Raw genomic sequence first — 26,100 nt, forward strand, 5'->3', positions numbered from 1 at the left:
TTTAATATTGGATTGATAAACATGTCTAAGCCTTTTCAGATGCTTTCATACAACTGACTCCCCAAATGAAATGACATAGTTAGAAATATGTTGTGGATTTTGGTTTACAGGGGGTTTACATTACAAGGCTTTTCAATAGCCTTTGTCATTGTGTTGGGTTTGTTCAGGTCGCATGCAGGCGTGCACGCCTCCCGTAGAAGCCACTCAGACCTGTGGAGACGACGACGCAGACGAGATCATGGAGCGTATAGTGAGGTCGGCCACACAGGGTCCAGGAACCAGAGCCCAGCCCAGAGAGAGGAGGAGGTCCAGGGCCAACCGCAAGTCATGTAGGACCTGAAGGCTTCACTCTTACCATTGTTCTTTAAAGGTCACATATTGTGCGCATTTTCAGGTTCAAATATGTAATTAGGGTTTGTACTAGAGATGGTTTTCATGGTGTAGTGTCTTCAAAAAACTTTTATATATCTCACAGCGCCATTGCTGAATCTCCTCTTTTCAGCTCTGTCTGAAATGATCCGTTTTAGAGCCGGTCTCTTTAAGACCCGCCTTCCAAAAAAGCCCAGTCTGCGCTGATTGGCTCTGAGTCTCTAGTCACAATGGGGACCCATGTAATTGTTGATAAAAAAACATGAAAAAGTGCATTTTGCATAATAGGTGACCTTTGAAACCCCCCATCACAATTATTCAATATATCACTCCCTGTTCAAATTAAAATAAATGTATGTTGATTAATTCCTCTTGTTTTTCTCTCCTCTCTCTCTTAGTGAGGCGGACTCTAAAGAACGGTCTGACCCTGGAAGAGGCTCTTGCTTTAGGACTAACCGATTCACCGGAGCCCGAAATGTGATAATCCCACCTCCCGCCTGTCCTCGTTGCCGTGGACACACAGCCACAATCAACCCCTGTCAGCCGCCTGCCTTCGCCACACTTTACAGAGTTGTTGTTTTTTACAACCAGTCACAAGCCCTTTTAGCTTCTTTAGCCAGCTGCTAATATTGTCTGAGGTGTCTGAGTGACAAAGCTGCAGCCCTGATAGTGTTTTTCAACACAAGGAAAAAGTCAAAGTGGAGAAACAGAATGTGTTGAACTGGTGTGTTGAACTCGGCAGGAGAAAAGCATATGTTTGAAATGTTGCATTAGTAAGAAGGGATGATTTTTTTTGGGGGGGTGGGGGCTTGTGAGTTTCTGTGACTTCACCATGTTTCATTTATTTAAGCTGTGAATTTCAGTTGTAAAGATTAACAGGCTTAAGAGGAAGTTTCATTTGTTCTCTTAACCGGTTTGGAACGATCCCCAGGGATCGCCACAATCAACGATGCTCTCTAAGAATGAATCCTTTGCCAAATGTTTGCCTCTACAGCTGCACATTTGATGAGGAGGAGTTTAGTTGTGTTTAGTAAGAACGGGAAAGGTGTTTACATCCGTGTGCCTTTCATTTAAAAAGGGACAGCGCTGAACCTTTACGCCATCAGACCCTCTTCTTTCACACACCTCCTGCATGTCACATTCACAGGCCTAGCTAAATCGAGAACGAGTGTCGATTAGCATTCACTTTGAGTATTTTGGCAAATCTGTTCTTGGTATTTATTTGCAGAGCTCAGACACGTCGCACCTTACTTCAACATTAACAGCTTCTCACGCTGAGATGAACGACTGATTGAAAACGCAGACAAACGGATGTTTAAATCTCAGAGGAACTTTTTGTAAAGTGTAAAAAGACAAAAAGATAAAGACATTTCTTCTTTTTTAAATTTTAATAATCTATTTTGACGGACATGCAGAGCATTCTGCGTGAAATGTGTAAATGCCCTTTTCAGCTGCCAGGTACAGGGGGGGGGGGGGCGGGGGGGAGGAGACGTACTAACAGTACAGTGTGCATGTGTAGTGCGGTCCATGTGATGTGTATTATTTTTGTAATTTCTGTAGAAACTTGTATTATAGTCAGAGAGAGAAAGGGTAAAAAAAGAGGGCTATTCTGTGAATTGTAATAAGAAAAATGGAAGATGTGCTTCCTCCGTGTTTCGGACAAAGGAGCGGTACTTTGGACTTTTTTGCTTTGAACTCTGTGGTCACATTGTACTTTGTATGAACTTGAACCAGTGGTGGATAATGTAAATCCCAGCTCAACCATCTGCTCCTCTCACAGCGCAAACAACAAAAAATGGGAAATATTATTGCACAAATGCCAGGTGTAGTGAGCTGAACATGAATTCACGTTGTCTACATACACTCTCACTTGAAATGCTGTGTATACGCATCCTGCAATAAAACAAAACAAAAAATAAAATGAGTGAAAAAATAAAGGGTGTGAATGTGGTTCTTCTATACCTTCACTTCTGAGCCCCTTTGAGTACATACTACAACAGGTGGATGTGCCCCTGCTGACCAACCTTTAGATGAATGGGACTGGACTACCCAGAGAAAGCAGGTAGGTGAACTGCAGCATGAAGCAGGAAGATCACTATACCATATTTAAAAACCAAGCCCGCACTACACAAACATAGAAACACAAGATTTACATTACATTCTTTCATTGTGCAGGTGTATGAAAAATGGAATTTCCCTTGATGTATTTTGATAAGGAGGTATTAGCATGATCTTTAGGATTTGTATTTATTTGCTTGTATCATAGCTGAGGTCTTGAGGCAACAAGTTGATTCCTGCAGAGTCTCACTCACAAACTAAATAAGATACAGACAAAAACCAAGACGGAGCCCGGTGGAGAAAATGGAATCTGAACATAATCAGACACTGTTACATCATATATTTTCATATAGTCTAGTGAGAAGCAGGGATTGCCTGGCCTTCTGAATGCTCTGAACTCAGGGAGGGTGACATGCAGGAGATACAGTACATAGCATACTAATAGGCCTACACACACACACAAACATAAAGTCGTGTGAACACACTATGTTGACAGAACTGGCTGACTCTGCACTGGTGTCAGTGGCTTTAATGCACTTTCTCTGTTATCAAAGTGTGACAAAGGTAAAGCTATCATTAGGATAAAATGATTTGATAGTATTCCCTCCTCCTAGCCACCAGGTGGCAATATGCGCTAGCTTGTGATCCCCATGAACTGAGAGTTACATAAATCCATTCTCTTATCTCATCGGTGACACTTGGAGGTGCAGGCTGCTCACTCTGAAACCATGGCCCAGGACATGACTCTGCTGTGGGGCTCCGGCTCTCCTCCCTGCTGGAGGGTGCAGATCGCTCTGGAGGAGAAGAAGCTGCAGGGCTACAAGCAAAAACTGCTCTCCTTCGAGAAAGGGGAGCACAAGTCTCAAGAAGTGTTAGATATAAACCCCAGAGGACAGGTATGGGAGTATGTTAAATCCACTATGTAGACTTGCTAAATATAACCCTAACCCCCTACCCTTCCTTTCCTTTCCCTTCCCCTAACTACGATACGTGCAGGAGAACCGCAACAGCTTGTGTTAACTGCATACGCAATGTGAAACCCCGCCATGTTACCCCTGATACACGCCAAACTCCATTCAGAACGTTATCCATGCATGTTTTCCAGCTTACTGGCAAAAAAATAAATATGCTGAAACATAATTCAAGACTTAAAACTAATCATATTTATGTGCATTACAAATCGGCTTATATTGCGTCCACCAAGTAGCACTTTTTCAAATGGAAAACAAATTTAAATATGAAATGCTCACTCGAGGTTCCTTTTACATGGGCGCTCCACAAAAAAGCAATGTAGCCCAAAAAATGGGCAGGGCCGCTCTGAAGGGGTATTTCTTTTAATGAATACGCCGGACTTCGAACAAAAAGGGGTCGGAACCCTTGTTATAAACCATTTGTGTGGCATAAGGTGACAAAATTGGGTTTTTATTATTATTATTAACGTTATTCAAACTTCTTTTACATGTTTTAAGCTTCCCACCTTCAAACATGGAGATGTCGCAGTGAATGAATCCTATGCAGCCTGTTTTTACCTGGAGGTGAGTGAACAGGTGTTATGCTGGGTTCTGCACTCCCACAAGTTGTACAGACACCGCAACATCTAACACAACATTATAAAATGTGACTTGACTTGTTTTTAACGTGGTTTGTTTCATGTTCTTATGGCAGAGCCAGTTTAAGTCCCAGGGAACCAAGCTGATCCCAGACAACCCTGCAGAACAAGCACTGATGTACCAACGCATGTTTGAGGGTCTCACCTTCTACGAAAAACTCAGTAAGACGATCAAATTAAAGTCTATTAAGCATGCAGGTCACCCTTTGACCTCATGTATAGGCCCTCCAAGCTGTTAAAAATAAAATACATAGATTTAGAGGGTAAGGTTGGTGAAATTCTGCATTGTTTTATTGTTATAAAATCCCACTAAAAGACCTAAACCCTTCCCTTGTTACAGAGAATATGGGGACATGGATTATTTTGATACCCCCCACAGTACCTTTGCTGAAAATACTCACTCCAACAAATGTGTTACTCCACGGCTGAAAATAGTCCCCCAATGTATACTCCTGTTTGAGTAACGTTTTCACCATAAAATGCCCAAATGTTCAAAAATGTGAACTACATTTCAAACTTCATTGTTGCTTCATAGGATGTCTATACAATATCAAAAATGCAGAATCGCTTTATCCTTAACCCTTGTGTGTCCTTAACTTTCACTGCATTCATGACCCTAAGGACAAAAACATCTCTGGGAACACATCAGGGTGAAGAAACAAAGAAGGAGATAAGGAAATAAGACGCCTGAAGGTGAATATGTCCATGTATTTCTACGTTACTTTCACATAGTACTTTTTTTTTTTTAGATGCAGTCATCTACTATGAATGGTTCGTCCCTGAAGCAGAGAGGCATGACTCTGCTCTGAAGAGAAACAAGGAAACTCTGACCACTGAACTCCAGCTCTGGGAGGGTTACCTGCAGAAGGTAGCATTTGTACAGTTAAAAAAACAACAGCACCCAGCATTGGAAGTTGGGACATGTCGTAATGTCTACCTCTTTTCTTTTAAGTTGGGCTCAAACTCTCACATGGCAGGAGCGTCCTTCTCCCTGGCAGACGTTATGGTGTTTCCGACTGTTGCTACCCTCTTCAGATTTGGGTAAGTTGGAGAAAAGCTTGCTCTGGAAGTCGCACTGAAAATCCAAGTGATGATCCCCCCCTACGTGTATGGCTGACCACTGCAGTTTAAATTGTCTATCACCTTTCTGCTGTGCAGGTTGTCTGCTGAGCGCTACCCTAAACTGGGAGAGTACTACGCTCTGTTGAGGGAGCGGCCCAGCATCAAAGCCAGCTGGCCTCCTCACTGGCTGGAGAACACCAAGGGACAAGACACACTCAAAGACGTCTGAGTTGCGATGTAATGTTTGTACCTTGTCTAATATAGTTTCCGGATATTTGGAAGGAAAGAAAAAGTGTTGTTTCTGTCAAATCTATGACAAAATAAATAGTTGCTCAATACAGGCTAATGCTATTAACAAGGCTATAAACAGGCTATGTTGCAGCATGTGATGTTTGCAGGGTTGTAGGCAAAATGTCACATTATTATTGACAAAGCTGGTTTTACTGCCCGGATACTTGGTATGTATATCAACCCACCGCCGATGACTAGTAGTAGATGCATAACTTAACAGCATTTTTCTTATGCAAGCTGATTATTATTTTTAGTTTTGTAGGTTTCAAGCTATTTGTTGTACTGAATTATCATCAGTGCCGCAAACATGACTGTAGGCTCTCCACACACTGCATTGTAACCTGGTTAGGCCGACTAAAACAACGATGTCACTGCTGAAGAGTCAAACAAAGTCTGTGGTCTCGGTTTAATTGTTTTGAATGTTCATGCCAAAAACTGGTTTGCTCTTCACAAAGGTAAGGGAAAGGCCCTGTCTAATCATGACTTTGCATGAATCTGTGTACGCGCCAACAGTTCTACTGTAAATACCATTGCGATTCATCCATCTCAATATGCTTTGTCAACAGAGAGAATGTGTTTGTCATGCTATCCCAGCAAAATGAAGCAGATAAACATACTACCGCGCACTGCACGCAACTACTCTCATGTACAACGCCTGGAGTTCAAAGACTGAGTTTAGAGGCCAAAATAAACTGCATATTGCATATGAACAATGTAAATAGTGGTTGGTACATTTATTCTATTCAGTGCCATTTAAAATGTCAATCCCAAATGTAGGGATGAATGACACCTTCTACATCTATTAGATCACAGACTGAAGTGAGCTATTGCTTTTATAAAACGGTTACAAGTATGGCAAAATGAAAGTCACGGACATACTACCATTTCAATGTTTTATTTAATCAAACAAATTGATAAACAGAGGTAGTAAGTTCATTATAATAAATTGTAACTTTTGTTGGCAATAAAAGTGCACATGAATAATTAAAGCAGCAACACGATCCCTATACACTGATATGCACGTATAGTCACTGCTGGAACAACAGGAATCGGCCACTCTTTTCATAATGATTGATTGTCCTGTCCTGTAGGCTACTGCCATTTAATACATAGGTCTAATTTAAGGGAATAGGTGGATTATTAGTTGCGAGTGCAGCATCTAGATGTAAAATATACAGTATATTAGTAGGCGGCCTATAGGTTTTCATCTTTTCCACAAGATTAATGTCTTACTTGATCAAAAATGATTGATGCAAAGCAGGAGAAGTCATGCCCTACACATCTAACATTGTACGAGTGCCTGTGTAGCACGTACTAAGTGTTAAAGGCAATCACTAAAATATGCCAATCTCTCATATGTGGCCTCCGGTTAAAAAAGGAAGGTAGAGAGGTGGAGGTCACCGAGTTCACATGCTTAGGGGTGGGAACATTTACAAAACTGTAAATGTTCTGCCGGATCTCCGCCACCAGATGGCGCCCGCGGAGTTAAACGTTTAGCCCAAACCACATTTAGCCCCTCCTCGATCTGGGAGCTGCAGTCAGGACAACCTGGTTACACGCCAAAAAATGCTTTTGTAAGATCCCCGAATTTCGCCCCCGGTATTTACGTGCGTGCGCGCGTGCGTTCATTAGCCTGTACACACACAAGCGTTCGTTCGCCCGTCATTTGTTCGCCATCAGTATCGTCTTCTTTAATTTCCTGATTAATATAGCCGGTCGCTTTCTACACGTCCACGTGTATGCAGGTTGAACAGGTGTAAAATTTGGGCTTTTTACTTATGAAAGTTTAACTGCACCTAGGCTACTTTCTTCCGTGGCTGTGACTTGAACCCGACAGCATCTCCCCGTGTGTGTGTGTGTGTGTGTTTGTTTGTGCGCGCGTGTGGCGTGACAGCAGTGCTTGCTGACACAAACAAACACACACACACACACACAGATTCTGAAGACTAGTTTATAATCCCCAAATAGTTTCTGTTATTTGTGATATGAAATGAACGAATGCGTGTCTCCAGAACATATTGAAATCCCTTTCAAAACTTTAATAAAATAAAAAAATATATATAGGTTTTATTTGATTGATCTTTCCTAAACGGTCATGATTATCTAACTGGCTATACGTGCACACCCCAAGTGTGAACTATCTCAACTGCCTCCAGTCGCAGATCCCTGGTAGTGTGAAATCACAAATTGGGCTGTGACTTAACTCAGCCAATCCTGAAGAGCCTGAACTTTGTTATATAGCCTATACGTTATATATATAATCATACGCGATATATACTCCTCCCTTCTTCTTCCAAGCATTCCACCAAACTTCAGCAGCAGTCAGTTGTAGCATTTTCACTCTGAAACCATGGCCAAGGACATGACTCTGCTGTGGGGCTCCGGCTCTCCTCCCTGCTGGAGGGTGCAGATCATTCTGGAGGAGAAGAACCTGCAAGGCTACAACCAAAAACTGTTTGACTTCGATAAAGGGGAGCACAAGTCCAAGGAAGTCATGGACATGAATCCCAGGGGACAGGTACGTTTTTACCGTTTTTCTTAAGAATGCATTACCTAGAGAGAGAACATAGCCCCTGCTTTTTCCTGTCTTGCACACATTGTAATTGTTTCTTTAAATGTGCAGTTTCAGGGGGAGGGGGATTTGTTCACCAGAGCCTGCAGTTAGTTTACATAACATATTTTTTCTTGATGCAATCCTTTAGTATTGAATGATTCTATCATCATAAACCAAAACTAAATCATTTTGAGGCATCCGGAAGGAAACGTAAGACTATAATATGTTCTTAAACAAAACTGTGGACCCTGCTGCTGCTGTGAACAACAGTGAAACATTCACTTTTCTGGAAGCTTTCTAACTTCAGACAGAATTCCAGAAAAAGTGATCTTTTCCTGATATTAGAATAAAAATGAGAAAATGTTCACGTCTCTGACACCCAAAGTAACATTGTACACCGTAAGTAATAAAAATGACAACATTTTCATTCCACTCTTACAGCTGCCTGCCTTCAAAGTTGGAAACAGTGTCCTGAATGAGTCCTGCGCTGCCTGCATATACCTGGAGGTAAGAACTTGGCACAGCTGATGAACCTAACCTGGTCCTGGTTAATATTGTATGCCGCCATATGCCAGCTAGGAGTTAATATAGTTTTTCACAATTGTTTAAACACATTCACTGGAACATCAGACACAATGTGCACAACTTGAAACGCATGTACCAACTGCCACACCAATTCTGCTGAACTCCAAGCACATGTTCTGCTTTAGACTCATATTCCCATTCCAAACCAAACATTTTTCACACCACTACACACAATTCTCTATATCTTGCACACTCTTCCTGAATTCTCTCTCACACAGAACACACTGCCAATCACATTTCTAAACCCCAAAGGCTTTCGTGCAATTAGCATTCAGCAATTTGCTATAGAAGGGTCACAGATGAGCTCCTGTTTGCTGTGATTTAAAGTAGACTACACATTATGGGTACAAATACAGTTTTTGCCGAATGCGTAAACACTAAAAGTGATTGCTAAGACCAAAGCATCACAACCTTTAACTTTTGCAACCATTTTTTATTTTTTACCATTGTTCCCTAATTTTACTGTAATTGTTTCCGAGATTATAGTGACACATTGATTTGCTTGAACTGCAATCCTACCTATTTTGACACAGTGAGCCAAATTCTGCAACATGTGTGTAAGCATTCGGCAAAAACAGTGCAACACTGAACATGGAAAAGGCATAATTCTACTGATAAAGCATTAATATAGTGTTTTCCATTCATACTCAAGTGTTTTCCATTCTGCACACCAGTGTTCAATGGGTGCTTAGAAATGTCTACTCGTATGGTGTTTATCATTTGAAAAGAAAATACCATTTAGTGATGAGTTAACACTGTTTTGAGGGTAGTGTAGGATTTTGTGTGTGAGATTTGTGTTTAGGGTTTTGTGAAAGTGAGGTAGTCTATCGGGAAATGTGTTTAAGCAATTGTGGAAAACTGTTATAAGATTGATTGATTCAATTTTATTTCAGGCATATCAAAAAAAGTAAAAAAATTTAAAAGCATGAAAATACAATAAAAAATATGTTCAAATGATTTCACAAATAAAAATAAACAAATAACATATATCCATTTTTATTTTATTTTTGTATTAACCTTTATTTATACAGGTAAAATCTCATTGAGACCCAGGGTCTCATTTACAAGAGAGACCTGTTCAGGTAGGCATCAGCAGCAACACAAAGTTACAGACTAACTAAACATACAGGAGACACAACACAGAACACAAACGGTAAAATAACGCAGTACAAAGGGCAAAGAACAAGTTAAGTACAAGTTAAGTTATGTACAGTGTGTGTGTGTGTGTCAGTGCCCACAACTCTAACAGACACTGAAAGCAGAGATCCATGCAGCGGTTGATCAGTATTATGTTGTCCTTTACATTCTGTGTTTGACAAACAGAACCAGTACAAGTCCCAGGGAACCAAGCTGATCCCCGACTGCCCCGCCGAGCAGGCCCTGATGTACCAGCGCATGTTTGAGGGTCTCACCCTCAACAACAAAATAGGTATGTTCACCCCCAACGTGGAAGGCTTTGAAGTATTTAAGCCTTCATATTAATAATTCACAGTCACATGGATTTAATTATTTAAATCTACTTCTGAAAGCTGTTTCTCACAAAGCACTTGATTTTTTTTCACAACACACAAACGAACGAACACCTGCACCATCACAACATACAAAGCATCAAACGAAAACAAACCAGAAATGAATAAAAAATGTCAAAAAAAGCAAATGTATCCCATGTTCTCATCCGTCATAAAAGTCATGCATGGCTCCCAGAGCTCGCCAAACTTGATGACTCAGTTGATGTTGTTGCCATTTGGCGGTGGGTCTTTTGGGACTGTGTTGCTCTTGGCAGCACCTTTAAACCTCACAGGGAACTAGACATCAACCGCCCGCAGTTCCCCACGAGACATGACTCGTTCAAAACACACGCCATTCACTAAAGAGCTGTGCATTCACATAATTTAAAGGTGGAGTCAGAGATTCTGGAGATTGCTTGTTGTCAAAATCAGTCGGTATCTCTTTCGATCTTCTTCATGTCCGTATTGTGTGCATGCTGAAAATAAATCGAGTATTAATACACAACCTAGGCTCTGTAACCTGGTATGTAAACAAAGGGGCCCACTGAAGCTAACAACATGCCAGTTTACAGCCTAGGATCCTAGCTCATACACTGTACAGACGGATAGTCGATCGTCAAGAGATATCAACTGATTTTGACAAAGTTATTGACAAAGGTATCTTGACAACAAGCGTTCTCCAGAATCACTGACTCCACCTTTAAAGCCATGGCACTGGGGCATTAAGTCCATGCGCTGCACCCCTTAAAACAGGCGGTGATGCTGAAGGGTCATGTGTGTTAAGGCCAGGACACACCGGCCCGATAATCGCCGTCGTAGAGTTTCGAGGGGACGGAGACACGAATCTGTTCGGTGTGTGCCGTGAAATAGGTCGTAGTTGATGTCGTCGGGCTTCTTTTGGCGGACAGTCTTTCAGTTTGAGCAATTTGATTTGTGGAGGGCTAGCGAATCAGTGAAGCCCGGAAGTGAGGCGGGTAGCACAAACAGCTAACAACAGTTATCCATCGTTTTCATGTGTTTGTTTGTTTCGTTCAGCGAGTACTCGCATGCATCAACACTTGTTGACTGCTCGACACCATGCTCGACACTCTTTGCTAAAAATGGTGCTCTTTATGGTCCATAAATATAAATACGTATTTCTATCTATGTTTATGGTCTAGAGAGCCGTCCCATAATTTCCGTATTTTTTCGGGCCACAATACAGATTAGCGCCGCCTGCTGTTATGGAGACATTACGTCCCGCGCAAGCGCAGAGCGTATGGAAAGGCAACAGTCGGTTTGGTGTGTTCTTTGCACTTTTTCGGCCGCGACGGGAAGACTGGAGCTCCCTGAATCGGCAATCACCATTTTCGGGTAGTCGGACTGGTGTGTCCTGGCCTTTAATCACACAAAGCATCACATGCTCAGAGTAGCTCGCAAGCACTCATGAGATGGTGTATAGGAGGGGTGGTAAAGAATAGAGCTAGCCTGGTCCTACCAGACCATCGTACTTCATTTCATTTGTACAGAAGGTCTGGAATCGCTCAATTGACAAACGCAAACTCACTTGAAGGCGGGTGTCTGTTGACGTTTAAACTATTGGATCTGCCCAGTGCCACTCTGGATCTGCCAACCAATCGCATAATGTTTAGTCGTGACCTATGACATGCGCCGGGTTCTGACTTCAACTGAAACTGGCACACAACCTCAACATCATTGTTCTCAGCCACTCCCTCTCTTTGCTGTTTGGACAGCCAAAAATCTGCCAAGGAGAACACCCGCAAATATACCGCGGACCCAGACTGACTACCAGTGTTGGGAACGTTACTTTAAAAAAGTAATTAGTTATAGTTACTCACTACTTGTTCCAAAAAGTAGGCTAACTGAGTTAGTACCTGAATTACTTTATAATAGAAGTAACTCGTTACCAGGGAAAGTAACTATTTGCGTTAGCCTACTGTAAAAAAATTGTTGCTATATGTCCAAAAAATTTGATTTTTTGGAGCAGTTTTCACAAGTCAGTTGAAATGGGTAGGCTACATAACCTTCAATATGTATTGCACATCAACAGACAGCAAGAGGTTTATCCTGCACTTCAAGTATTTTTTTTATCCTGCACTTCCAGTAGCCTAGTATTTTGTTCTCAACAAAAGTAGTAGAGGAAACTGCTGATCTGCTAATATCACTGGATTCACTTCAGGGGTGTCGACGATGAGAGGAGGAGTAAGGATTTATCCTATGTATATTTCCTTCTTTCACATGCACAGCAGCATACAGATCCCAGGAAAATAACAGTAGCAATATTCGGCTCGTGATGACACGCTAAACAGCTGTAGGCGTTACCTAACGCCGTTATTTTAAACAGTGTTATTCCCAACACTGCTGACTACTCAAGGGAAATTAAAATTTAGCGGAAGTAGGTAGGCGGGCGGTGCCAGGCTAGAATAGAGCTGCATTCAGTCAGAAACAAAGGTATGAATGTGAATCTAGTATTTCTTTAAGCGTCTATTTGAGCCTACAGTTTTATACTGATGTTGTGTGATGTCCCGACTAACCCAACTCTCAGCTGCAAGGGAAATGAAAGCAATTACTCCTAGTGCATGATGCAAAGTGTGGGTATAGATTTGCATGATATCTCTCATACCGTTCGTGAGCAGTCGTCACGACTGAATTCCTGTGTTGACTGTGTTTCAACAGAAGAGATCTACTACAACTTTAGGTACCCGGAGCGCGAGACGGACGACTCTGTTGTGAAGAGAAACAGAGAAGTCCTGAAAGAAGAGCTCAAGCTGTGGGAGGGATACCTGCAGAAGGTAAACCATGAAGAGTAGGATTATGAAACACTGTTTCCCCCCCCCCAAAGGAAATCAAGGCAACAGATACAGAGCTGCAGATAAACGCTTTTTAAAGTGAATCAACCTTTAACTGAATTGCTCAGGGTTTGTTTGACTAACACTGATAATTAATTGTGAACATGTACAATCCTCTGGAAGACCTTAGCAGCAGAGTTAGACAAGAAGATTGATAGCACACACTGACAATAAATACGAAGCTACCAACAGAAGTCAGCATTGGTTGTCAGATGTTCCCTCCAGCACATCAGTAAGGCCATTAACTCTTCTGTTCTTTTTTTTTTCTAGACATCAGGCGGTTTCCTGGCAGGAAAGAGCTATTCACTGGCCGATGTGGCTGTTTTCCCAAGCATCGCTTACGTCTTCCGTTTTGGGTACGTGGCTTGAATTGCTAAAAACCCATGACAGAATGAATTCATGGTATACCAAGATGTGATACGTTTGTAATTTGAGATTCACGTCAACTTTTTCTCCATTGGATAGGTTATGTGAGGAGCGTTGGCCTAAACTGGCAGCTTACTATAACAGTCTAAGGGAAAGACCCAGCATCAAAAAGACCTGGCCTCCTACCTGGCTGGAGACCCCACAGGGACCAGACACACTGAAAGATCTCTGAGACGTTGACACACCGGAACTGTGCAAAGTCTCTCTTTCTCAATGTCATAATACACCTGGAGATTTGATTTTCGCCACCTGCGTCCTGCTTTACGGAACTCTCTTTATTCTGTTCTGACTTGCGGGGCATTTCTCCATGAAGATTTGTTCTTGCCAGAGACTATCTTCACCTTAGTGGGTGCAATAGCATCAATAACGTTTAAAAGTTTGGTGTTGAAGTTATATACAAGCTCATTAACTGAGATACAGGGGCAGGGGGGGGGGGGTGTTGAATGACAGTGGAATTTTCTAACAATGTTGTAAGGATTGTCCCAATTCAATAGTTATTAAAACCCAAGTGTTTCAATAAAGACATCCGAGTCAGGCATCTTCACAGTCTGGTAGATTTTTACTTGCGACAGCAGAGCAAGGGGTCAAACATGCATCACAAGTGTTACATGGTTGAGATCTCCAGTTGAGATGCATGGTTGACACACAGAATGAACAGAATATCAGAAACTTTATAGGAGCAAGATGTGTGTGCGTAAACATTATTGGGTGTGTAAAAAAAAAAAAAAACCCATGACATGATCTCACAGGATGTAATAACAATAGGCAAAGGCTAAACTCTAGAGCCCCCCTTCCTATCCTCCTTAATTGATCATATACGTTCTCGTGAGTACAGTTGCTTGACCTCCGATGTTGGGTCAAAAGTTCACACTGACAAAGCCCACAGTGTTCCTGATAGGACATTTTCTTGTTTAGTAAAGGACTTTTCCAATGTTGCACACCATGGCGTCATCCTACATGCTCTCAAATTGATATCTCATGATGACTTCACAGTCGGAAGTGTTCACAGTGAGGTGAGCTGAATGTTTAAGCATTAAAATGTTATACAATCATAGCTAAAACACTTTGTTAACATTGAAGAAAATACCTGAATACATTATCATAGTGTTAACCATTTATTAAGTTTAATTAACTACTTCACCAGTGGAAATATGAAGGAGTATTGAACTCTGAGACCCTATGTAGTATAAAAGTGCAAACATTTTAGAAATTGGTTCATCCTAGCCTTAAGAAACCCAAAAAGACAAGTTCATGTTCTTCTATTGGCTCTCTAAACTGGCCAGATGGAGGAAGACATAGATGCATAAACGCAAAGACAGGAGTCCCGAGCCTTTTAGTGTCCTTTTATAAATAAGTTTCCTGTAGCATTAATATTGGAAATCGGACCTATGCTTGTCTTTCCCCACACGGTGGGGCCCAAATCACATGTAAGCACAAACTTAAGTTGGCATGGTACAACCTTGCTTAATTCTCTTTTAGTTCTGATTCTGAAAAACTGTATCTACCCATGTATGTGTTTCACAGTCATACCCAAACTGTAAAAGCCTGCTGTCTGAATGGGGAAATGACAGAAAAAGTTTGGGAATTACTGGTTTTGGATTTGGAATAAATACTTTTTTTAAACATACTTACATGGTACAGTTGCATCTAGTGGACACAATCAGCTTCATTAGTAATGAAGGTAACTACTAAATGACTAAATGCATCTATTACATACAGTGATCAGTGGCTTGTTTTTTCGAAATGGAGCCTCTAAACAGCATCATGATCACATACAGATCCACAATACTTTTGATTAATATTGCACACTTGTATTGCACTGTGAGGTCACCAACTGTCCATTTAGTCTGTGAGGTGTGGGGTGAAGTAGTTCCTTCCCATCTTAATGTCCTGTGCTACCAGTCTCACAGCAGCAGGGTAAAAGCTGTTGTGGTAGCGGGCCTTGTGGGTGGAGATGCTCCCTGGCCTGTGATCTTGCAGTTTATAGCCCAAGTTCTTCTACATGAACAGGGCATGAGCTGGGTGCTGTCTGTCTTGAGGATGCTCTGTTTCCCCCTGCAGCGCTGTGTGTACAGTGTGTCCATGGAGGGGAGGTTGGAGCCAGTGATTCTCTCTGCAGTCTTTATGATCCGTTGAAGTGATTTCCTCTCAGGCAGTGTTTCTGAACCACACCGTAACACCCTCCTGTCCGGTGCCGGGGATCGAACCAGCGACCTCATGGTTACTGGTCGGTCCCCTTTCCTCTAGTCTAGGCCATCCTACCACCCCATTTATAGCTTATGGGCTAATCTGTTGTGAGCTGAGGAGACATACTATCAGTCACAGCCTTATGAAACTCTAGACCAGGGGTGTCAAACTCTGGCCCGCGGGCCAAATCTGGCCCGTTTCAATATTTAATCTGGCCCGCGAACCAATTCGGCAATTCCATTCAATTTGGCCCGCAAAAAAAAAAAAAAAAAAAAAAAATCATCATGATTTTTTTTTTTTTTTTTTTTTTTTCTCATGCGGAGCCTGTGCCATATTGGCACGTCGCACACGCTCCCAACCGTTAGGACACTCGCACAGCTTACCACTAGGAATGTCTGCTGAAAGTTCCACAGCTCAGGATTTTAAGCCATGAATTGATGAACTTGCATTGAAGAAAAGATGTCAGTTTTCTAATGGCTGTAAATAGGCCAATCTATGGGGCTAAATAGCATGCTAATATGATGATTGATTGTGTCAACTGTCTAAGGATGAATGCTAACATTATCTGGTTTCTAACTTTAGCCTGAAGTTACAATATAGCTCACTAACTAACGTTAGATACCCGCTGATAGCCCACCCCTTTTGTTTCCAATGGTGGCTTTGCATTTCATTACCAATGTAAAGTGACATAAATAGTTAACACTGGTGCTGGGTCATGATTCCTATAAAAAAATAAAATAAAAAAACGTGATATGTTTTGAATGTGCAGAAAGTTTTGAAAAATCCAAGAGAAAACATATTGTGGCTCAATCCAGGATGCCTGAGAGCCTTACTGCATTATAGTCCTTTATAATTGTTTCACCAGGAACCTGAATGTTGTCTTTTCCTTTACAAAAATAAAGACATTTCCACAATAAATTGATGCAGAAAAGGCACAGAAAACCAAAACAGAAAAATCCACCAGAATACAGGAAATTAAGTGTTTGTCGCACAAAAATTTCTGGGGGAGCACCCCCATAACCCCCACATATAATTTGTCCCCCAAAATATGTAAACAAAATCTAGCCTATGCCTCGTATGTACGCAGGTTATATACCTAGATATGTTGTTTGATTTTAGGATTAAAAAGAAGGCATGTCAGTAAGCGACATGTCTGGCCCTTCGTGTGATTATCATGTCGTAATTCGGCCCTTTGTGAAAATGAGTTTGACACCCCTGCTCTAGACCTATAATCAAGACACCTAGACCATTTTTAGAAAATAGTGTTCCTCATCCATTCGTCAACATCTTTTTACAATTCTTTTTTAGGGATGCCAGGATACAATTTAGGCGTGCTGAGGCACCCCTTTGGTTTGGGAATTATCCATATTTTCTATGTTGCTGAATGCAATCAAGTAAAGTGTAAAATATGTTTGCCTTTGTTGACATGTACTGCATAATATAAATTTGAAAATGTGTACAAAATGCTCCGCTGCATATTAAAATTCAGGATTATAATTGGCAACCGGGCCCTGAATGAGATGAATACGCTGGTATTTGGAACCAAAAATGGTTTGACCCCTGCTAAAAACAATTTGTGTGGCATATGGGGCCAAAATTGTGTTTTGATTATTATTATTATCGTTGTTATTAAAACTTCTTTAAGCTTCCCACCCTAAAACATGGAGATGTCGCAGTGAATGAATCCTATGCAGCCTGTTTTTACCTGGAGGTGAGTGAACAGGTGTTATGCTGGGTTCTGCACTCCCACAAGTTGCATAGACACCGCAACATCAAACACAACATTATAAAATGTGACTTGACTTGTTTTTAACGTGTTTTGTTTCATTTTCCTATGGTAGAGCCAGTTTAAGTCCCAGGGAACTAAGTTGATCCCAGGGGGCGCCCTTAGCTCAGTTGGTAGGGCGTCCCCCCCATGGGCCTCAGCCAGCAGCGGACCCGGGTTCGATTCCAGCCCGCGGTCATTATCTGCATGTCACTCCCCTCTCTGCCCCATTTCACCTCTGTCTCTACGCTATCAAAAAATAAAGCATAAAAATGCCAAAAAAATATCTTAAAAAAAAAAAAAAAAAACTAAGCTGATCCCAGACAACCCTGCAGAACAAGCGCTGATGTACCAACGCATGTTTGAGGGTCTCACCTTCTACGAAAACTCAGTAAGACGATCAAATTAAAGTCTTTTAAGCATGCAGGTCACCCTTTGACCTCATGTAAAGGCCCTCCAAGCTGTAAAAAATAAAAGACATAGATTTAGAGGGTAAGGTTGGTGAAATTCTGCATTGTTTTACTGTTATAAATTCCCACTAAAAGACCTACACCAATAATACCAGGACATGTTCCCTTGTTACAAAGAATATGGGGACATGGATTATTTCGATTCCCCCCACAGTACCTTTGCTGAAAATACTCACTCCAACAAATGTGTTATTCCACGGCTGAAAATAGTCAGCCAGTGTATACTCCTGTTTTGACTATAAAGTGCCCAGCTGTTTGCCTGGAAATCCAGACCTGCCGCTGGCAAATTAGATTTGCTTCGCCTGTTGGTCTGGGCATGATCCATTGAAGCTCATTAAATATGTCAGAATATTGTGAGCTACCAATCAGATCATTCTATCTGATATGGCCGGGCCAGAGCCCTATGTATGGTGCTCCGTGCATGCGCCATCAAGGCTGTGATAGTGTGGTGGCTGCGGATATGTTGTTTGAGTTTGAGACAGCTTTGGACTCAACACTTAACGATTTTGAAGACGGCACTCAAATCTTTCATTAGCAAAAAAGAGGAATGTTCTGTTTTGCCGACCAACAACGGCAAAAGTTTAATTTACCAGTTAAACCCGCTGTTCGCTAAACGAACAGGGCTTAATACGTCACCTTGTTCATTGCTCTGTTTGGTTATAGTGCTATCCAATTGCGTGCACGATAGGTGCCTCCCCTTGAGTTGGGAAGATCTATTGATCGTGGCCAGACCCTATATCATCTTGTGAGGACACAGAAGATTTCAGCCCTGCGAGGGCACGAAATCTGTCGCCTCCGTGAGAAGGGTGACTGATTCACTCACTGCAATCAGGTGTGTGTGCACTGATTGGCTGCTTGGTAGCGGTGGTTTTGTTCGTGCTTTAGTTTGTATTATTAAAAGGTAGCCTGTGTGGCCCTTCACAGCTTTGTGCTTTTTGTTTTCTCCCCCTCCCCTGTAGTCGCCTGTGCGATTGAGTGGTTATCCCTACGGGGATAACTTTCAGACACCCCTTGGTCCGCACCTTGAAGAGAAACAGGGAAACTCTGACCACTGAACTACAGCTCTGGGAGGGTAACCTGCAGAAGGTAGCGTACATACCCTGACCCTCCTCACTGGCTGGAGAACACCAAGGGACAAGACACACTCAAAGACATCTGAGTTGCAATGTCATGTTTTGTCCTTGTTTAATATAGTTTCCGGATATTTGAAAGGAAAGAAAGTGTTGTTTCTTTCAAATATATGACAAAATAAATAGTTGATCAATACAGGCTGATGCTATGAATAAACAAGGCTATATAAACAGGCTATGTTGCAGCATGTGATGTTTGCAGGCAACATTTCACCTTGTTCTATTGACACAACAGGTTTTACTGCCCAGATACGTGACATGTATATCCAACAAACCATCTCCGATGACTAGTAGATGCATAACTTAACAGCATTTTTCGAGTTTTGTTATGCAAGCTGATTTTTTGTTTGTTTCGTAGGTTTCAAGCTATTTGTTGTACTGAATTACCATCAGTGCCACAAACATGACTGTAGGCTCTCCACACACACTGCAATGTAACCTGGTTAGGCCGACTAAAACAACGATGTCACTGCTGAAGTCGTCAAACAAAGTCTGTGGTCTCATTATAAGTGGTGGGAGGCGAGGCTTCTTTACGGACGTGACCTGGCGGCGGTTTAATTGTTTTGAATGTTCATGCCAAAAACTGGTTTGCTCTTCACAAAGGTAAGGGAAAGGCCCTGTCTAATCATGACTTTGCATTAAGTAGATATCCTGTATCGCACATGAGCATGATTTTGCATTTTTATGTAGAATGCAAGGCTTCTTTTAGACTTTCACAGCAGCTGGAGTGTTCTGTCCCAGGTCGAAAAGAAGTATACTTAAGTTGATCTTTTCCCAGACATACTTATGGCATTTTGAGTTACTTAAAATATGTAAGAAAATATGCTTCAAAATCCTACTTCTGATAAGAAGACTGAAACACATGGTCATTACATAATAAGTTAAAATATAATTTGGTACCAATTAAAGAAAACATGGTATAAGTTAGATTAGGTTAGGTTAAACTTTATTGTCCCCGTGGGGAAATTTGTCTTGGGCACAGTGCATCATTGCACTTAAAGTGGAATTATTTGTAAATGTACTTAAACAAAGCACTATAAAATAGCACTATAAGTAAGCATGAAATAAATATATTTTGGGTTAGTACACTAAAATGTTGAAAATAATATGCTTGCATTCTAGTATATTTTATAGAAGCATAATTAAGCATATATGTAATACACTGGTAATCATAGTATACTTTTGACTAGTATGTTAAAGTGCAAGAAAGGGTATCTTTAATGCACTTCAAGTAAGTACTTTAGAAATACCAATGTACTGGAATGTTTCCAGTACATTTTTTATGCAATTAAGTGTACTTCTTTTCGACCTGGGGTTAGTTTCTCTTATCACTTGAAATAAAAAATATGCCATTATATAAGATAATTGTTTGGCAAATAAACTCAAAGATTAGACAAGCAAGACTTAAAAAAGTGGCAAATGAAGGTTACTGAGATATAGTGAGAATGTATTAACAATAGTATGAATGTGAAATGTGAAATGTTTGTTAACATGCAAGTCATGCACACATGGCAGAACCTGTGTAGGCGCCACCATGAGAAGATTCTGTAGAAAAACCAGTTCTACTGTAAATACCATTGCAATTCATCCATCTCAATATGCTTTGTCAACATGTTATCCCAGCAAAATGAAGCAGATAAACAGACTACTGCACACTGCACACTGCACGCAACTACTCGCATGTACAACACTGGAGTTCAAAGACTGAGACTTAGAGGCCAAAATAAACTGCATATTGCATGTGAACAATGTAAATAGTGGCTGGAATTTATTTTCTATTCAGTGCCATTTAAAATGTCAATCCCAAATGTAGGGATGAAAGACACATTCTACATCTAGTTCCTTCAATGCATATTTGATTGTATCACTTGAATGATAGTGCCGGAACTTGTTTCCTCTTTGTGTGCAGGGTTCAAGAAAAGTGCTGAGTCACTGTGACTTTTCAACTGCAAGGGTGTTGTAATGTCACAAACCGTAAATCACTGCAGGAGCAGTTTATGATGCTAAACAATGGACCATGATAATGTTGACAACCAGTAGATTTCCACAAATAAATAGTAAGTTCATTGTAATAAGTTGTAATGTTTGTTGGAATTGCTATGGCAATAAAAGTACACATGAATAATTAAAGCAGCAACACGATCCCTATACACTAATATGCACGTATAGTCACTGCTGGAACAACAGGAATCGGCCACTCTTTTCCTAAGGAGTGATTGTCCTTTGGTTATTATATGTTTCACCATAAAACTGCCATTTAATAAATGGGTCTAACTTCAGGGAATAGGTGGATAATCAGTTACAATTTCAGCATCTAGAAGTAAAAAAAAAAAATATATATATAGGTATTAGTGTAGGTTTCCAACTGTGCTCACAATTGAAGTGTAAATTTAGTGTTGCATTCATATGTCCCTTCTGACAATTTTCTGTCTTGGATCAAAGAGTATTGATGCAAAGCAGGAGAAGTCCTTCCTTGCACATCTGACTTTGCACGAGTGCCTTGTAGCACATACAAAGTGTTAAATGCAGTCACTAAAATATGCAGACTCTCATATGACACCATGTTGCCTCCAGTTAACAAAAGGAAGAGAGGGGGAGTGGGGGTCACATGCTAGATTAGGGTGTGATCTATCTCAACTGCCTCCAGTCGCAGATCCTTGGTATGTTAACTCAAAAATGGGCTGTGACTTAGCTCAGCCAATCCTGAAGGGCCTGCACTTTGTTATATAATCAGGAAACTGAGGATCTGCAGCTCCACTCCTCCCTTCTTCTTCCAAGCATTCCACCAAACTTCAGCTGCAGTCAGTTGTAGTATTTTCACTCTGAAACCATGGCCAAGGACATGACTCTGCTGTGGGGCTCCGGCTCTCCTCCCTGCTGGAGGGTGCAGATCACTCTGGAGGAGAAGAACCTGCAAGGCTACAACCAAAAACTGCTCGCCTTCGAGAAAGGGGAGCACAAGTCCAAGGAAGTCATGGACATGAATCCCAGGGGACAGGTACGTTTTCTCCTTCTTTTTTTTAAAGAATGCATTACCTAGAGAGAATACAAATCCCCTGCTTTTTCCTCTCTTGCACATATTTAAATTGTTTGTTTAAAGGTGCACTATGCAGTTGTTAACATTCGCAGAGCCTGCAGTTAGTTTACATAACATATCTTTTCTTGATGCAATCCTTTAGTATTGAATAATTCTATCATCATAAATCAAAACAAAATCCTTTTGAGGCATCCGGAAGTAAACGTAAGACTAGAATATGTTCTTAAACAAAACTGTGGACCCTGCTGCTGTGAACAACAACAGTGAAACATTGACTTTTCGGATAGCTTCAAACAGCGTTCCAGAAAAATTATTTTCCTGTTAGAAGTTTTTTAATTTTTCCTGATATAAGAATAAACATGAGAGAAATTTCACGTCTCTGACACACCCAGAAGTAACCTTAAGTTATACAAATGAATACATTTTCATTCCACTCTACCTTTCTTAAAGCTGCCTGCCTTCAAAGTTGGAAACAGTGTCCTGAATGAGTCCTACGCTGCCTGCATGTACCTGGAGGTAAGAACTTGGCACAGCTGATGAACTCGGCCCTGGTTAATATTGTATGCCGCCGTATACCAACGAGGAGTTAATAATTAGATCTCCATAGTGCAGTGTGTGTTTTAACAATGCCCACAAGACTAACAGACACCCTACACTGAAACCGGAGATCCATGCAGCTGTTGATCAGTGTTATGTTGTTCTTTACATTCTGTGTCTGACAAACAGAACCAGTACAAGTCCCAGGGAACCAAGCTGATCCCCGACTGCCCCGCCGAGCAGGCCCTGATGTACCAGCGCATGATGGAGGGAAACACCCTCAACCAGAAAATGGGTATGTTCACCCCCAACATGCAAGGCTTTGAAGTATTTAAGCCTTCATATTAATGATAAAAAGTAATTTATTTATTAAAATCTACTTCTTAAAGCTGTTTCTCACAAAGTACTTGATGACTCAGTTGATGTTGTTGCCATTTGGCGGTGGGTCTTTTGGGACTGTGTTGCTCTTGGCAGCACCTTTTAAACCTCAGAGGGAACTAGACATCAACCGCCCGCACTTCCCCACGAGACATGCCCTGTTCAAAACACACGCCATTCACTAATGAGCTTTGCATTCACATAATTAAAGGTGGAGTCAGAGATTCAGGAGATTGCTGGTTGTCTAAATAACTTTGTCAAAATCAGTCCGTATTGTGTGTGTGCTGAAAAAGAAATCAAGTATTAATACACAGACTAGGCTCTGTAAACTGGTCCGTAACAAAGGGTAAATGGCATGTTGCTTTTGACAACAAGCGTTCTCCAGAATCACTGACTCCACCTTAAAGCCTTGGCACTGGGGCATTAAGTCTCTGCGCTGCACCCCTTAAAACAGGCGGTGATGCTGAAGGGTCATGTGTTAATCACACAAAGCGTCACATGATCTGAGTAGCTCGCAAGCACTCATGAGACGGTGTATAGGAGGGGTGGTAAAGAATGGAGCTGCATTCTGTCAGAAACAAAGGTCTGAATGTGAGTGTAGTATTTGTTAAGCTATTTGAGCCACTTCTTCTGCCTACAGTTTTATACTGATGTTGTGTAATGTCCCGACTAACCCAACCCTCAGCTGCAAGGGAAATGAAAGCAATCACTCCAAGGGCAATGTGGGAGTGCGTGATGCAGAATGTGGGTTTAGATTTGCATGATATCTCTCAAACCGTCCGTGAGCAGTCGTCACGACTGAATTCCTGTGTTGACATTTTTCAGCGGAAGTCATCTACTACAACTATAAGGTCCCAGAGGGCGAGAGGCACGACTCGGCTGTGAAGAGAAACAGAGAGGCCCTGAAGGAAGAGCTCAAGCTGTGGGAGGGATACCTGCAGAAGGTAAGCCATGAAGAGTGAAACACTGTCCCCCCCAAAGGAAATCAAGACAACAGATACAGAGCTGCAGAGAAAGGCTTTTAAAGGTGGAGTCAGTAATTCTGGAGACTACGTGTTGTCAAAATAATTTTTTTTTTCGAATCAGTGAATATTTGCTTCCTGTCTGTACTGTATGTGCGATGGAAAATCAATGCCAGTGTTTATATATACAGCGTAGGTTCTGTAAACCTATATGTGAAGAAAGGGGGCGCTACATAGTTAGCAACATGCCCGTCTACAGAGACTAGGTTGTGTATTAACCATGGAAATGTAATCACACATTACATATAGTAAACAGATTATGAGGAGACAAAAAAATATTTTGGACAACAAGCACTCTCCAGAATCAACCTTTTAACTGAATTGCTCAGGGTTTGTCTGACTAACTCTGATAATTAAGTGTGAACATGTATACAACATAAATACGAAGCTACCAACAGAACTCGGCATGCTTTGGACGGACCCATCTAGCTGTTTCTCCCCTGTTTTGTAGTCTTTTTGTAAAGCTAAGCTACCTTGCTGCTGACTTTATTTTCATTTTATGAGATAGCACCCTCATCCTCTATCTCTGTACAAGAAAGCGGATAAGCCTGTTTCTTCAAAGGCTCATGCAACTAGAAAATATTTTTTAGCTTAGTTATTATATTGGTTAGCCTAGCTACTGTGTAACGGACGGTCCATATCAGCTAACATATATGTGAATTGTACTTGTTAATAGCGGTATAAGCAAATGACAAATGCAGCTATGTTCGGCAGATGGGGAGTATCTTGGTTGTCAGATGTTCCCACCAGCACACGAGTAAGGCCATTAACTCTTCTGTTCTTTTTTTCTAGACATCAGGCGGTTTCCTGGCAGGAAAGAGCTATTCACTGGCCGATGTGATTGTTTTCCCAAGCCTCTCTTACGTCTTCCGTTTTGGGTACGTGGCTTGAATTGCTAAAAACACATGACAGAATGAATTCATGGTATACCAAGATGTGATACGTTTGTAATTTGAGATTCATGCGAACTTTTCTCCATTGGATAGGTTATGTGAGGAGCGTTGGCCTAAACTGGCAGTTTACTATAACAGTCTAAGGGAAAGACCCAGCATCAAAAAGACCTGGCCTCCTACCTGGCTGGAGACCCCACAGGGAGAAGCCACACTGAAAGACCTCTGAGACGTTGACACACCGGAACTGTTCCAGTTTGGTCTTATGTAACCACTCCATTACTTTGCACTATTGTAGCTGGAAGCGTTTTTCATAATTGCGCAATTACTGTTTCTGTTATTGATCTTTTCCAGCATAACAAATAAAAATGTTGACTTAAACAACAGAAATACTTATTGTCCTGTAAACAAACGCAATAAAAATTTACTTTCATGCTTTTTGTGTTTATAACTTTCACACAGTATTCACATAGCGCTCTTTTAGCCCATTTAAGTAGGAATATGTTTCACAGAGGTTTGTGAAAATTCCATTGAAATATACCTCTAGGTTTCTACACCAGGGGCCTCATTTATAAAGGTGTGCGTAGAAACCTTCCCAAAACATTGCGTTCGCACAAAGCCAAGAATATGCTGCGCAAAAAAAAAGTTGAGATTTATAAAACTGTGTGGCGCACAGTTGCACGCAATCTTCCCTTTATAATTACCCACCTGCGGTGAAATGTGCGCAGACGATCTCCACCCCGTGTCCTCCCACTTCACCTCCCAGTTTCATCCCACAATCTACCATACATGGCGAATGCTAAATAGCTCCAGAATATGATGACGCTCTTAATAAGCACGGACCTTTGACTGACATGAGGAAAAAAGGGAGGCAACCTGCCGCAAAGAAAGCGACTGGGAAGGAAGAAAGCCCGTGCCATGCGTTGCTGTAACCATAGACATAGACATAGACCTTTATTATGTCTATGGCTGTAACTGCCACACAAACACACACGCGCGCTGTTCACATATCATGATTGGCACAGTCATTATAGTCTTTGTTAAGATGTTTTGCCCAACTTTGTACTGTATGAAATATCACGTATTAGCTAACCTGTAGGACTATATGTAGGCCTATATAAAATGTGTTGTGAGAAGTGAAATAATAGTCTATTCCAAAGCATCGTTTCCCTTCCGTGAGATCAACACATTTCCAACAACGTCAGATTATAGTTTAAACTTCCAGGGTGAATTGTTATGGGAAAGAGATGCATAAAATAATTTGCTAAATTAATAACATGATTTTATCTAACGAAACATATAGTTTTAATTGATATGTTTGGCCTCCCTTAACTTTGTACAAAACTACTTTTTACACACAGCCTAAAATAAAG

At 41.2% G+C, this 26,100-nt stretch overlaps 4 protein-coding genes across 5 annotated transcripts in view; all 4 read left to right on the forward strand.

The window, feature by feature from the left end:
* The window catches only part of fhod3a (formin homology 2 domain containing 3a), a 56,706-nt gene extending 54,887 nt beyond the window's left edge, over nt 1-1,819 (forward strand). The window contains exons 26-27 of the mRNA XM_080046016.1: nt 168-329; nt 768-1,819. Coding sequence (XP_079902142.1) covers nt 168-329; nt 768-850 — 245 coding nt within the window. The 3' untranslated portion in view covers nt 851-1,819. The remainder of the gene's footprint in view (nt 1-167; nt 330-767) is intronic.
* Nucleotides 1,820-3,119: 1,300 nt separating this feature from the next.
* LOC307264270 (glutathione S-transferase A-like) lies at nt 3,120-19,329 on the forward strand. 2 transcript variants are annotated; one of them, XR_013845309.1, is made up of 7 exons: nt 3,120-3,323; nt 3,897-3,962; nt 4,093-4,198; nt 4,786-4,904; nt 4,989-5,077; nt 5,195-5,651; nt 19,222-19,329. XR_013845309.1 is itself a non-coding variant. In XM_080045636.1 (6 exons), exons 1-6 carry the CDS (start codon nt 3,156-3,158, stop codon nt 5,325-5,327), a joined length of 681 nt encoding a protein of 226 aa, XP_079901762.1. In that variant the 5' UTR covers nt 3,120-3,155; the 3' UTR covers nt 5,328-6,193. The 2 variants fall into 2 exon arrangements, 1 of the variants encoding a protein (XP_079901762.1); XM_080045636.1 differs by lacking the exon at nt 19,222-19,329 and having other exon boundaries at nt 5,195-6,193.
* LOC307264272 (glutathione S-transferase A-like) lies at nt 7,686-13,499 on the forward strand. Its single transcript, XM_080045638.1, has 6 exons — nt 7,686-7,907; nt 8,385-8,450; nt 9,852-9,957; nt 12,713-12,828; nt 13,156-13,241; nt 13,351-13,499. The coding sequence occupies exons 1-6, from the start codon at nt 7,740-7,742 to the stop codon at nt 13,481-13,483; spliced, it is 675 nt and encodes a 224-aa protein (XP_079901764.1). The 5' UTR covers nt 7,686-7,739; the 3' UTR covers nt 13,484-13,499.
* Nucleotides 19,330-21,626: 2,297 nt separating the features above from the next.
* On the forward strand, nt 21,627-25,160 carry LOC307264271 (glutathione S-transferase A-like). The gene is made up of 6 exons (XM_080045637.1): nt 21,627-21,861; nt 22,351-22,416; nt 22,627-22,732; nt 23,641-23,759; nt 24,630-24,715; nt 24,824-25,160. The coding sequence occupies exons 1-6, from the start codon at nt 21,694-21,696 to the stop codon at nt 24,954-24,956; spliced, it is 678 nt and encodes a 225-aa protein (XP_079901763.1). The 5' UTR covers nt 21,627-21,693; the 3' UTR covers nt 24,957-25,160.
* The last annotated feature ends 940 nt before the right edge of the window (nt 25,161-26,100 follow it).

Source organism: Ammodytes marinus (genome assembly GCF_949987685.1).
Source record: "Ammodytes marinus genome assembly, chromosome: 17".
NCBI lineage: Eukaryota > Metazoa > Chordata > Actinopteri > Uranoscopiformes > Ammodytidae > Ammodytes > Ammodytes marinus.

Coding starts and splice junctions, on each gene's coding strand:
- LOC307264271 (XM_080045637.1), top strand. CDS start 21,694: ATGGCCAAGGACATGACTCTGCTGTGGGGCTCCGGCTCTCCTCCCTGC. Junction 22,417..22,626: donor CTGCCTGCATGTACCTGGAG/GTAAGAACTTGG, acceptor TCTGACAAACAG/AACCAGTACAAGTCCCAGGG. Junction 22,733..23,640: donor CACCCTCAACCAGAAAATGG/GTATGTTCACCC, acceptor GACATTTTTCAG/CGGAAGTCATCTACTACAAC.
- LOC307264272 (XM_080045638.1), top strand. CDS start 7,740: ATGGCCAAGGACATGACTCTGCTGTGGGGCTCCGGCTCTCCTCCCTGC. Junction 9,958..12,712: donor CACCCTCAACAACAAAATAG/GTATGTTCACCC, acceptor GTGTTTCAACAG/AAGAGATCTACTACAACTTT. Junction 12,829..13,155: donor GGGAGGGATACCTGCAGAAG/GTAAACCATGAA, acceptor TTTTTTTTCTAG/ACATCAGGCGGTTTCCTGGC.
- LOC307264270 (XM_080045636.1), top strand. CDS start 3,156: ATGGCCCAGGACATGACTCTGCTGTGGGGCTCCGGCTCTCCTCCCTGC. Junction 3,324..3,896: donor ATATAAACCCCAGAGGACAG/GTATGGGAGTAT, acceptor ACATGTTTTAAG/CTTCCCACCTTCAAACATGG. Junction 4,905..4,988: donor GGGAGGGTTACCTGCAGAAG/GTAGCATTTGTA, acceptor TTTTCTTTTAAG/TTGGGCTCAAACTCTCACAT.